Raw genomic sequence first — 14953 nt, 5'->3', positions numbered from 1 at the left:
AAGGGTGTTGTCGGGTTTTCATCCGAAGTAGCAAGTAATTGATGTACTATTATAGCTACATCACGGAATTTTGATTCGCTAAAACTTGATTTTCCTATTTTAACTCAAAAGAATTTGATTAAAAACAACTGGACGAAGATAACGGACTATGCAGTGTATTTTCTTACAAATCATGGGTCTATCTGTAGTTAAAGATCTATGCATAATAAATGATAGACATGGTTCTATATTTTGATAAATGGCATATGACGTTATTTTAGCAATATCTTTGTGTGACGACATTTGCAAGTCTTCACATGACAAATATGAATATAAATGGCTATATTATTCCGAAATCAATCTTCTAATTAAATAAATTGTCATGTTTTGATGACTTTTTACATTAATGAACATTTATCATTAATTTCACAATTTCTTATAACGCATATACTTGTGTAAACAATGCGACATATCTATGAAAGAAAACCCGCGAAGAAATCTTAAATGATTGAGCGTCCTGTGATTTAGTTTATAAGATGATTAAAGATATTCGGCTAACATTAGCCAGTGTTATAGTGTCCATCCATCAGTCAGGTGATAGATCGGCCGAAGTTACGTATATCAGACATATTGTTTACAGGTATAGCAGGACAAACACCGAGCACGATCAATTATAGGTAAAACACGAGGTATATGATATAGCGTTAACGCGTGATGAAAACACATAATATGTGTATATAGATATAATAAAACAGAAGAAGAGAATGATGCTGTGTGATATTTAATCCAGCAAATATCAAATACATAGTCAAAAACAAAATTCGTAATTATGATTGGAACACAGGTGAAATGAACTTATGTCAGCTCGCCTTCCAGGCCATGGTGCATTATTTTGATTATTAAAAAAATAGTGTAACGATTTCCGCCTCCGGTCCTCTTGTAGGGTCCCTTCGTCAGTATAACGAATGTGGTAGTCGCAGACTACCTGGAATGTCACATACAAATATTTTATCCTGGCGTCTCCGGAGTACAGCTGTCATCTGGACGATGGGTTTTTCAGTTAAATTATAGTCTGAGTAGTAGTCATTATTGTAATATCAATGAATAACAAAGGCCAGTTTTTAAGTATAAATGTTATTATTAAGAAATCATCAGAGTTAACTTACAATATGCAATAGAATAGCAACCTCATGAAATCTCCAACTAGAATAAGTGAAGTTCAAAGAACAACTTTAACTTGCAACTAATATAAGAGTACGAGCCTCAATCCATCCACAGATAATTTCACAATAAATATAAGTTAACAGAAAGCATAGAAACTCTCACTAGGGATAATAAATAACATAAGTAATTGATCTTTAACAAATAGCTAAAACTAGTTAAAAATCACTATCATTAAATGTGATAACCTATCACTGGCCTATTATATAACAGTAATAGTGCTATATAACGATATAACTAATACTTGCTTATATATAGATAGACAATACTTCATAAGTCTTAAGGCAACACGAATCGTGATGCAGATCCAATAAATAACATGTACGTATATTACTGGTGATAACACCAAGTAATAACCATTACGTACATTTCTATTCAATACGACTATGGTTGGGGTGAACCCGATGCCGGTCGAATGACTACTGGCTGCCCAGCGCATGAGACCGGTATCTATACCAAAAGCTGTCAGTGACAGCCACGCGGCTGTCAGTGACAGCCTAGTGACAGTCTGAAGCTGTCATTTGGCAGCCGCTGGCAACCGGAAGCTGTCATCGTAACCAAGTTACGCCAATAAACTAACGATCCTTACGACTATTGATATAGTTCCTAATGAAATACTAAAATCATTAACTTAGATAGTTTATACAATAACTATAACATATTTCCAACTCAATAATGTTCCGGAAATCATACAAAATCTAGAAGAGCCGGATACGACTCTGGACAATCGTATAGACGTACGAACTTGAGTAAGACTCGTATTAATTCTAATAGTTTTGCACTTCTTATCTTCTAACATGGTGAAATAATAATTATTATCACTAATAGACAACTTATAAACAATATCCCACAGAGGCATTAGTTACTCCAATGTAAAAAACAATGTTCAAAGCAATGAGCTGATCTTTACAACTATAAAATTAATTGAATAAAATAAACCAAATTTAACAAGATTCCAACCAAACTGTATCAAGTATAATGATCTACAATTCACTTCGTTACAATAGGTATATGGACAAAATACGTAGTAGAATTGTGACGAAAAAGATAGGAATCAGATAAGTTGTTCGTGTAAATTTATTTAATGAAATGTAAGATAATATTTTTCGAGCATTGCGTTAATGAAATTACCAGAAACTTCTAATCACATGTGAGTATAATAAAGTGAGTTTCCCATAAATTCATATCAGCAGTACATGTATGCGTTGCCTAAGTCGACACGATGTAGGACAAAGTTATTGCGTTATGTTTATACAAGTGAATGATTTAAAACAGCTAGAATGATTTAACATGTACTTAAATCCTCCAAATATTCCAAGAAAGATGTCCGTAATCCGTCATTATTATCTTATAATCAGAGGTTGATATCAAGCTCATCGGGGAGATTACTTTAAAGTTACTAAATCATTAGATTTACATACCTACAAACGTTCTTATACCTGAAATTAGAAAGTTTTCAAAATTACAACATTCAATTTGAACTATTGGCAATGTTTATCAACGTTAAAATATCGCCAAACACAACAAAAAATGTATCTGTCGGCATTGACTGTTTACAACGGAAAGAACCGAGTGCATATTTGAATTCGAAATCGAGGTCGCTGAAAATCTCATCCGGCTCGGCTAGCGGATATAGACTTCTATTTGCTATCATCCCAGGATGGTAGCTATTAGAATCAGTCGCTTTGCCTGCCATTTTGTTGGGATTTCGTTTTTAGCACTGTGGCTGAGAACATAGGACAAAACATGGTAGACAGAAATTTTGATACTCATGAAAGTATTGTTAACATTGAAGATCACGTAAACCCTACCAGTACCTCCAATTTTACTTTCTCTCGAGTGGAAAATAAAGATGTGTCAAAGGTTATTACGAAACTGAAAAAGAAGAAAGCCACAGGGGTTGACGGCATATCATGCAGAATTCTGAAGTCGTGTAATGATTCTATTAGCCCAATTCTTTCGGATCTCCTAAATTTTTCTATATCCCACTGTACCTTTCCGGATCAATTAAAATATGCTCAAGTAACACCAGTATTAAAAAAACGACCCTTTAGACAAAAGTAATTATAGACCAGTGAGCATACTTCCTAGCATCTCTAAAATCTTCGAAAGAATTCTGCATGATCAGCTGTCATCCTTTTTTAAAGATATCTTCCATCCTTTTTTAACTGCTTACAGATCGGGCTTTGGGTGCCAGACCACTCTGCTGCGCATGCTGGAGGACTGGAGACAGGCCTTGGATTGCCGCAACCAGGTTGGGGCTATTTTGATGGATCTCTCCAAGGCCTTCGACTATCTACCGCATGACCTGTTCCTCAGGAAGCTGCAAACTTATGGGGCATCAGGTGATGCTGTTCGTCTGATGGGTAGCTACCTGGGGAACAGGAAGCAGAGGGTTGGTTTGGGGGGCATCACCAGCGAGTGGGTGTCCCTCATTAAAGGCGTCCCCCAGGGCTCGATACTGGGGCCTTTGATTTTTAACATTTTTATCAATGATATATTTTATTTCATCAAAGAAGCCACATTATATAACTATGCCGACGACAATACCCTAGGTTATTTTAGTCAAAATATAAACAATCTTAAGAAAGTTTTAGAAGATGAAGCCAGTGTTTTAATTAAGTGGTTTGACATAAATGGAATGAAGGCAAATCCAGAGAAATTTCAGGCTATCTCTCTGGGTAAGAACACTGTGAAACATTTTAATATCTCTAACACTGAAATTGTTTGTGAAGATAGTGTTAAACTTTTAGGTATCGAAATCGACCATCTTTTAAAATTTGATAAACATATTTCAGATATATGCAGGAAAGCATCTAAGCAACTAGCAGTTCTGAAAAGGATCGGACATTTTTTACCTAAAGCAACCAAAATTTTAATTTACAAATGTTTTGTTTTATCAAACTTTGACTATTGTCCCCTTATTTGGCATTTCTGCAGTATTTCTGCAACTAGAAAAATCGAACGAGTGCAAGAGAGGGGCTTGCGATTCATTCATAATGACCACACCTCTAACCTTAAAGAACTGCTAGCCGGATCAAATTTGTCTTTTTTACATGTCCACAGGATGAAAATGATGGCCTGTGAGGTTTTTAAAATTTTTAACAATATTGCTCCTGACTACATACGTAACCTTATTAAAAAAACAAGAAAACACTTATAATTTCAGATCTGAAAACAAAGCAAACCTACCCAGAGTTAACACCACCAGGTATGGTAAGAAATCATTCAGGTACGAGGCCCCGCATATGGAACAGCCTCCCAAATGACCTGCGTAAGGTTGAAAACTATGCAGAGTTTCGGAGGCTGCTCCGTAAGTGGGACGGCCCGGACTGTAAGTGTAAACTTTGTTCTTAATGTCTCCCTGCATCCTGTGGTGTAACACATGTCTTTATGTCTTTATTTTATTTTTATTTTGGTTTGCTTTGTTGCTTGTGTTGTCACCCCTTTTAATATAAATTTGTGAAAAATTCTGTGATAGCTTATGTAGTGCCTGTACTTATAATTACTGACAACTGTGATGCTTTAGTTTTAATTTCTGTTATATATACAATATACGTTGTTTTGTCGAAATACAAGCTCGACCGAGCTTATGTTACCATGTTTTATATATTCGACACTAAATAAAGTTTCTTGTATCTTGTATCTTGTATCTTGTATTTCACATGGTTATGAATACTCTGTTTACTTTGATTGGCTGGTCAAAACTACGTTGATTGGTTACTTGTTTTGTAGATTTCATGAAACCTGTACAGTATAGGATTATTTACACTTAGAAACTCTTCAAAAAACGTTTGCATACGTTTCAACGTTTATTAGATTAACATATTGTAATCAGGAACCTGTAGTCGATAAATTTGTGTTTTCAGTCGATAGCAAATATGTCCATTAGACAGATGAGATTTCCTTCGATCGGATGTTTGGAATGTTCACGCGTCGCGCATGCACATAAGGGTTGTTTACACTCGCCGAAAGATAATAATATGAAATAGTGACTAGGTCGTTCCTATTTATTTTCAGTTTTTCTCCATTTTGAACAAAATTGTTAAACAAACTTTTAAATATTGTTATTAACACAAAGTACACAACTTTTACAATTAATTTTAGTCCTGTAATTCTTTTTATCTTTTATTACATGATTTTTTTAGTGATTTAGTCCCTTTGATGTCGTATTCCTTATTGGCTGTACGTTGAAAGTAGGTCAGTATTAAGCAGGTGCATAAAACTATCAACATTGTTAATTAAATATAACAGCAGGTAATTTTTAATGTTGAAGGATCTCCAGGCTCGGATAATCGAAATAAAAGTGCAGACAATTGAAAATTTAAATTTCTCTCATCATATCAAATTCTTTTAGCTTCAGTCAGTTTTTCGAGAAATCTGGGCCAGTTGCTATCAATTGACCTGGCCCGATTTCTAAAACATACCCCCTAAAGTAATATCAATATCTAAAATACAATTTCACTATGTTACTTTGCCAAAAATGAGATAATTTCAATTTTGGCTTCGTTTATTCCATTTTTTAAAAGAAAGTTTAATCTACTTTTTATGTCATTTTTCAATTAATTTTACAGTTTAGGTTGTGTCGCTAGGTAATATCTAATACTAGTATAGTTGTCTCAAATTGCACCACATACATAGGCGAGCGTGTAATGTGTATATATACATGATATATGACACAGTCCGTGCTGCTTAATCGTAATGTAATAACACTGTATAACATCAGGAACACACTTGTGAAATGTGCCAACAAATACTTAACACATTTAAGCTGTATATAACAGTCAGGCATGAAATAGTCTCTTAAAGATGCTCCACCGCAGACAAATGGTATTTTTTTCTCTATCAAAACAAGAAACAGACAGAAGTTACCTACTTTACACCATTACCACTATTGAAAAGTTTGAGCTTCTCATTTTATTTTAAAGATGAAAATATTGAAAATAATTAATTGCATCCCGAAAAAAATCAGTGATGTTATATCCTATATGGAATTAAGTTTGATTGAGCATGTACCAAAAGCAAAGTAAAGTATCTTCTATTATTTTTTGTGTTAATTAGACACATATATAGACGATCAAACACCAATTATTTTTCAAATTATGAGTATCGTCGATGCTCTGTCGGCGGTGAAGCATCTTAAAATAAAAAATATACTGACAAGACATAATAAGAGAATTATGTATTTTTTTAAATAGTCCTTCGTTTTAGTGGCTGGACGAATATGATGGATCAATTCTAACGGTAAGATTCTCAGATATTAAGGTTGGTAATGAGGGCCACTAAATGCCATAAAAATAAGACAAATTAACAGAAAAGCATCGGTCCGCGAAACGTAAATCATCTAAGTTTTCCGCCAGTGTGAAGCGAGGTAATACATCATTGTTGTATAAATATTCTGGCGATTGGCGTCGTTTGGTACTAAGTCAACAGGCGAACTTATAAACACCGCTTCTGCACCTACATATTACAGATGACGATCACATGATGACCGATGATGATGCGAATGAAGTAGTAATCTGTTAAACCATAATCTCCGCGTGAATATTTGTATGGGAAAAGGAGTCAGTGAGCGCATCCACGAGTGAATTAAACATCATGTTATGTGGTCATGAATGTTATATTAGTACTAGATGTTTTATGCATTTTTTGTAATTGTAGATCTTTTTATAATTAAATTATATACCTGCAGCGGTATCGTCATGTTAATTGCGACTAAGATGAGGAAGGTCGAATTCGTGAATGCTTCATTAAGTTTTGATGGACATTCTTCAGGGCCACTGCCCCATAAACAATTAGTCAAATTCCACGGACAAGAAAACAACAACACATCACGCTTTACACAAACATCAAAGACTTACAAAGTAAACAAACTACATTAACATACATGTTCAGCGAAAAAAAAAGAAAAAAGAATCTCAAATGGTCATGCGAAAATCAGATCAATTTTCAACCTTTATTTATAGCGGCTTTTTCAAAATTGTTTTGCCAAAGGCTGTCTGTCATTAATGCGCATAGAAACGAACATTCCAGAACGACGGTCGCATATTTTGCATAAGACGCAATTGTCTATTGATTAATAAATTACCAATAATAGCCATCTTTTCATGCGATTACAATTATGGTTTATATTAGGGTTTTTAAAATGGTTTATTGGGCCTCAAGCTGATATGGTAGGTACTTACTCGGTTACTTTAATCAGCAACAGTGATTGTGTATACAGAGTATCCCATAAATTATATCTCACGTTCAAAGTTCGATATCTTTATAGCTTTATACTGTAAACATACTTATTTAAGTGGTAGCTTTATTTTAGAACCGCCGAATTACACTTATTTCTGTAAAGTGATACATTTTGTAAAAGGGTATTTCCGTTATAGAACCATCGAATTCTGCTAATTTCTGTAAAGTGATAAATTTTGTAAAAGGGTATTTCCGTTATAGAATCGCTGAATTCTGCTAATTTCTGTAAAGTGGTAAATTTTGTAAAAGGGTATTTCCTTTATAGAACCACCGAATTCTGCTAATTTCTGTAAAGTGGTAAATTTTGTAAAAGGGTATTTCCGTTATAGAACCACCGAATGCCGCTAATTTCTGTAAAGTGCTAATTTTTGTGAAAGCATATTTCCGTTATAGAACCACCGAATTACGCTAATTTCTGTAAAGTGGTAAATTTTGTAAAAGAGTATTTCCGTTAGAGAACCACCGAATACCGCTAATTTCTGTAAAATGCTATTTTTCGTAAAAGCATATTTCCGTTATCGAACCACCGAATTACGCTAAGTTCTGTAAAGTGGTAAATTTTGTAAAAGGGTATTTCCGTTACGGAACCACCGAACTACGCTAATTTATATCCACACTACTAAGTCCTAATTTACATTTCCCCACTCCGCCAAAATAAGTACGTTGGCAGCATTTTGAATAAACAGCTTAATGCGCGTCTAATCAACGAACATCTTTATACATTTACAATGTACATGTATTTAATTTCTGCATATATTCTCCTGTTAGTGCGAAAAAGATCAAAACGCAAACTTTTAAATGATATAGATGTATTCCATGTCATTTTTATACATATTTAAATCCGCATTTTTTCCGGGTTGGGATTTTATTGTTTTAAGCCAGAGATTTATAATAATATTCTTCTCGTTATATATCAGTAAACAGATTAAGATACATGAGCTAAAATCGTGTCGAGTAAATTTCAAGCTTTCTGGCCAAAACATCCCCCTGTTCTACACAGGTGTAACGGTACATATATAGAAAACACGTTCTCATCAGTTTTATCTTAAAACCTGCACATACATTAGCAAAAGCGATCATTTTGCATAATATGTAGCTATATATGCAAGAGTGCTGCACATTTATTTCCATGACTTTGTGCCCAAGCTCAATTGCTTAACGTCATCAATCCATTTCAGAAATTAATGAATTTCATGAAATTTAGTAACAGTAGTCATGCATAGAAGTTGGGCGAGTTCAGTTAACGATGGGATGCATATTGAAGAAGAGCTAATTTTTACGGATACTTGCCAAGTGCTCTGTCATCACGAGTTAAACACTCGTCTTCTGTCATTATTTTTCCAAAGTGACACATCGCAATTTTAATTAAAAATCCCTGCTTTCGTTTAGTTTGATGCTTCTATGCTTCATATTTTGACTTTTAAAAATGTAAAATCTTATTTTCTGAGAAGAGACATCTTAAGTATTTAGCCATGAGAAACACCTTTGATCAACATTGCATACCTTCTGATGATCAGAAGTACATATCTAAGCGTATTCCTGCAACCCCTTTAGAGATAATCGAGTTCAAAGTTGTTTTCGAGAATGTAGAACCACATAAGGCGAAGCGATGGTGTTGTATAAACCTTTGTTTTATTTCATGTGTTATCTGTAGTATCATATATAGTGAAATCTCATCAACTCGAAGTCGATTGATCAAAGTTAATACATCTTACTATACAGAGAACTCGAGTCAAGACTACTTGAACACATATTTAAAGGGAACCCACAATATATAGCAGAATATTCAAGTCATTTGGGCTACAAATTGGTGATAATAGTACACGATGTAGTTAATCAGTAGGCTATAACAATGCCTATTGTCTCCCTTCTTTCATGCTAAAATACTCCAGTAACTTAAGAAGTACATACTTATGTAGAAGGGTTAGTGAAATATTTCAATTATTCTCTAGTTTGACAATGTTAATCGGTTATCTTTTTATGCTAAACTGGGACATGCGTTGTAAAGTATTTAATTTATTTAAGTATTCCTCTCTTCACTTATTTTCTTCGATATATAGCCTTTTCCAACAACGAATCCTTAAAAAAGATGCGACATTTAAGTGTTTGGAAACATAATACCTAGTACTCATTTATTGCATTGTTCAATAGTGGTATCCCTCTCTTAACTTCTATTGTTCTCATGAAGCCTGATCTAAATGGAGATCCTTACCATTATATAATATTGATATAATATTTAATTGTTTGAAAACAAAATACCACTATGATTTGATAATGAGTATGTACTCCCACGTTCAAATGTTCTTGCTTATCCTAAATATATACCATATAATAGCGATATTCTTATTTGCTTATTTACCGCAGTTTGGTTTATCGTTTTAGTACACAGGCAAGGAAGGGACTTCCCATTGGGATGTTTTATGAACACTCAGTAATAAGCAAATTATTTTTGCACGAAGATACCTTAGGGCAGCAGTACTGTTCTATTCAGACCAGGGCTTATGGGGGTTAAATAAAATTCAATAGGGGATAATTTTCATTGTTTAAGACGTAATTACTTCAATATTAGAGTAAATAATAATTGTTTGCAGTTGTGCTAGCAACGTATTGCTTTGTAAAATTCAGTGAAGAAAACAGATAAATAGTTGATGAAGTAGGTCACAGTGGCCTAGTTAAACATTTGTCCTATTTAAGCATTGAATACTATTTTTCTGAAAAAAAGTATCACTTTACAACGACTCGATAGCTTGAGATAGATGTTTATTACTGTATGTGAATCTTGAGATTACTTGCTTATGATGATTACATCCTATACGGTCACATGGGTTGTGTGACGGGATAAATTAGGTTTTATTTAATAATTGCTATTGTCTGTCACCGAAGCATTTTCTGTTGTTTTTTCATGTTTTATGCAGGTTTTTAAGTAACATTGAGTTTTTATTTTTTATAATAATACACTGAAAGTAGGATGTTGGAACTGTGCCTTATACACCATTACATGATCGTAAAAGGTGACTAAATTTCGAATCTTAATCTCGTGGTTACCTTGATCAAAATACTATCATTTTTCAACCACGTGATAGCTTGAAATTGATGCTTATTACTGCATCTGGATCCTGACATGAAATGCCGAAAATTGGGTGACGGTGCTTAATCGTCAACTAAGCATTTTCTGGTTTTTCCGTGTATAAAGTAGGTTTTAAGTCATTGAAGTTTGTTTTGTGAGATAACCTTAAAGATGCTCCACCGCCGACAGTAATTGGTGTTAAATAGTGTATATATATGTCTAATTAGCACAAAAATGTAATAAATTGATCTATTTTGCCTTTGGTGCCAATCAGTATTTCATTCCTTATAGGATATAGTGACATGGAATTTTTTCGGGATGCAATTTATTATTTTTTATATTTTTAACTTCAAGTAAAATTAGAAGCTCAAACTTTTCAATGGGGGTAATGATGTGAAGTAAGTTCCATTTTTTTAACAGAAAAAAATACTAAATAGTCTGCTCATGTTTTTGATTGTGAAAAAATACCGTTTGTCGGCGGTGGAGCATCTTTAAGCAATATCATTTACACTGAAATACGATTTTGCCTGCTGCCCAATATGCATGGCGGCGTAGGGCCGCGGTGGCCGAGTGGTTAAGATGTCCCGACATATTACCACAAGCTTCCACCTCTGGGATGCGGGTTCGAATCCCATGTGGGGCAGTTGCCAGGTACTGACCGCTGACCGGTGGTTTTTCTCCGGGTACTCCGGCTTTCCTCCACCAACAAACCTGGCACGTCCTTACATGACCCTGGCTGTTAATAGGACGCAAAACTAAACAAACAAACAAAAGCATGGCGGCGTAAAAGGCGAATAAATCTGGGATCTTTACCTTATGGCTATCGCAATAATATCATGTATTCAACATTTAGAGTAAGTATGCGAGTGTATTTCTTTTAAAATAATAGTTTGCAATGGCAGAAAAGTGAAATCTTATCTATAATACTTGTTTGGCATAAGACAGAAATCCATTATATTTTGATCTCGGTAGTCACGCGGTAAAGATCCCAGGTTTAGAATCTTACTTTACTATCTAACACCATGGAGCAGCAGGCACAATTCTAATATCCTACAATATAGGCATTGCATGAAATTATCTAATAAAACAAACTGAAATAACTTCAAATATGCTGAATTCACGGATAAACAGAAGATGCTTAATAGACAGACGATACCATTAATTGGATATGACCTAATTTATTCCTGGGACACAATCCATATGACCATAGGATGTAATCATTTCATGAAACAATCCACATGAATTACTAAACATCAATCTCAAGCTATCAAATGGTTGATAAAAGTTTTAGTATATGTACTTAAATCTCAGTAGACATACTATTATAATTCTCCCAAATTTAGTCGCCTTTACGATCATGTAAGTTGGGTGCCAGTCATTTAGTTAATTACGTTGTCATATATCAAATACAAATACCCAAGTACAGACTGAACCCACCATATCACTATCTAGATATTTATTGTTCGTTGCTTGTCGAACATTTAAATAATGATAACTCCATGATAAGCACACGAAAGAAATTATACTGGGATCCATACTTAAAAAGACAAACATAGAAAAAAAAGTTTTGACACTAAAATAACTTAATCAGGGTTTTTTTTAAATTTTATTTTGCTCAGTGGTCTTATTATTTTGATTTCAAGACAGTTTTTATTGCCGTATGAATAGCAAATATCAATCTATCAGAAAGCTTCTATGCATCAGAATGAATACCGAATTTAGGGAGACCAAGAATAAAAAATGTTCATAAAAGTTAATACACCAAATATATTTACACAAGATTGAAAAAAAGGTTTCATTCTGATACAATCATATAAAACGAAGTCCTGACGCACTATACAAAGGCGAAAGTATACACATCATATCGTTTGTTGTTTCCATGTAATACTCCTGGAAGTTAAAGCTTTACACATGAAGCATTAAGGCCAATGTGTTTATGTGACCAGACAGCGTATTTACATACAGACAGGATACCTTGTGGTGGATCGGAATCTTAGCATTAGCAAATCACCATATTCTAAAACTACCATTTCCGTGTCCATGTTATATACAACAAGGAAATAGAGACATCTAATCTGACAGGGACTAGCCGATAATTAAAGTCCATGTATCCTATGATAGCTGTAGTCGAGATTCTGAAATAACTTGAATCAGGATTGTATACACGGTAATTATAGTTAGATTGGACTTCCATAATGCATTTGTTAAAACAGCGTTTATGTAGCATATACTATTAGTAGTATTTTCATTGTTTGTTACCAATAGGGACAGTGTCATGATGGCGATCTAAATATAATCGTTAGCATGTAACTATGACAAGTAATCTGCCTTGATATGTAGCATTATAATGAAAATACATTGTCCTTGTGACATCTCAGCAAGCCTAACCAGAGAACCGTTCCTATGTAGATAATGACAGATTATGATATTGACCTATTTACACTCCACTCTTTGTGTCGTTAACACTCCCTAATTCTGCACTCTGTTAAATATTGTTAATATGCTTATGACTAACCGAATAACACATAAATGTAATTGTGGATGGTTCCATGTAATACCTCGATTTTAGCGCACTATTTAGATTATAACAAGTATGGTAGTGATAGAATCTCTAGCACGGTAATCAGAGTTACAGAGGCAATATCTGTAATCCATTACGGATCTAGAAACGACAACTCGTTATAGTACTTTGGGGACACTGTGGCTGTCGGTGACTAAAACCTGTGACAAGGATATAAAATAAACATGTTCCAAAGAATGTATTGATTTCTAGAGGCTGCTGGAAGAACTAGCCATGTTTTAAACATTTCAGTGTTGATGACTGCTGATTATTATTTTTCCATTATAACTGTGACAAGTTAGCCTCATTTGGATGCTGATCATCATCGAAATCTATTCCGCTGCCATTTTCAAATGTTTTTCGGAGAAAGAAAACGTAAATTATTCATGCAACTTCACTAGAAGGAGCATTTCGTATATGTTCAATGTATTATGCAACAAAGGCATTACATTAAGAAGGAAATAAGAACGAGATGCTTTCCAGAGATTCATGTGTTTTGTATATTAAGACCTAAAGAATCTGCTTTTCGTTTTCGCTTGTCGGATCTAGTTTACATGCTAAGCCGTTGTGAAACTCTGGGAATTCTCTGCGCTTTCTGAGTAAGTACATAGCTTACTGTGTATTATACACCACACCATTAACCTTATTGGTATTTACATTATTGACTCATATTTATATCGAAATCTTTACACTTAATACCAACCTCTCCCAGGGTTCATTGCGGTCCCTCATTGAAATCAGGGGACCGCATTGAACTCTGGGAGAGATTGGGTGAATTCTCTCCATTAACCGAGGTAATATACGCAATGACCGTTTTGTTGAACAAGTTGCAAAATCACGACTCACCTGTATAATAACAGCACGTGATGTTTCTGAAAAATTACAAGTGGTTCTACGTGCGTATAGATGGGAACCACTTGGGGAAAATGGAAGGAGCTTTAAAATGGTCAGGTTGTTATATAGAACCCCGATTGATGAAAACCTATGGAAGAACATGGAAAATAGCGTTCATCTTTGTTGTTAACTCTGTTGAGAACACATGTAAACACTTGAAGAATGCACGAGCCTGGGATTAAATTCTAAAATGCTTTGAAGAGTTTCAGGCTAGGTCTGTACAATGTTTACTAAATTAAATACATAAGGCAAGTTTAGAGCGAAGAACAAGAATTATCTAGAATGTCGAAAATTAAAACCCGTGACTGCGTGTTGTTACTTAGTGATCTTCCAAATTGGTACTCGTCATTCAGCCTCTCTGGAACCTGGTCAGAATTCTTATGTGATGCGTAACGAAACTTAAGCTATCTGTTTATATATATACCTCACAAATCTTTAAGGATATGGATTTTAAGTAGTGGCTATTGGTCCGATGATCCATTATCGGGATTCGTTTGTAGTAAACAATGTGTCTGACAGATATGAGAGGACCGAGCACATAAGATGGTAAGTGATATGTTTAATCATTGTATAGACATTACCATTGTATATCGCTATTAGACCAGCAGCTTACAATAACATTTACTCCTCCATTGATGTATATAGTTCCGGAGTTATTACTTTGCTGCTATCCAATAATATATTACGTAACATTAATGTACAGGTACACTACCTTCTGGTTTTGTAACTAGGTATTGGTAAACTTTCCTACATATTCTCGTGCATATATTCTACAGATATAAAGCGGATTTGTGGACTTAATTCGGCTGATCGTGGATATCATACATACATGATTCTACATGTAAAAGTCACTCGAGAAATTTTTAATTGTTTCAAAAAACATCCACTATGTGAATTATCAATGCATCCCTGAATTTTCTTGTTAATATCGGTAGATATTATGTGATGCTTCGCGTGCATTTTGTATAGCAAATACAAACATCGAATCA

At 34.4% G+C, this 14953-nt stretch overlaps 1 protein-coding gene across 5 annotated transcripts in view; it reads left to right on the top strand.

Annotated features, from left to right (window-relative positions):
- LOC138323275 (calcyphosin-like protein) overlaps window positions 1-14953 on the top strand; it is a 56028-nt gene that overhangs the window by 25491 nt on the left and 15584 nt on the right. The window contains exon 4 of one of the 5 annotated variants that reach the window (XM_069267746.1): window positions 4370-4411. The exons of 1 other annotated variant lie outside the window; for it this stretch is intronic. Coding sequence is in view for 1 of the 4 variants with exons in the window: in XM_069267745.1 (XP_069123846.1) it covers window positions 14508-14510 (3 nt within the window). In the remaining 3 variants the exon portion in view is untranslated. Of the gene's footprint in view, window positions 1-4369; window positions 4412-13513; window positions 13670-13766; window positions 14511-14953 lie in introns of those variants that run through there. 3 more of the 5 variants (XM_069267748.1, XM_069267749.1, XM_069267745.1) reach the window with 3 other exon arrangements.

Source organism: Argopecten irradians, chromosome 5 (assembly GCF_041381155.1).
Source record: "Argopecten irradians isolate NY chromosome 5, Ai_NY, whole genome shotgun sequence".
Classification (NCBI taxonomy): domain Eukaryota; kingdom Metazoa; phylum Mollusca; class Bivalvia; order Pectinida; family Pectinidae; genus Argopecten; species Argopecten irradians.
The sequence above is the reverse complement of the archived record's forward strand: the minus strand, read 5'-3'. Positions and strand labels throughout refer to the sequence as shown.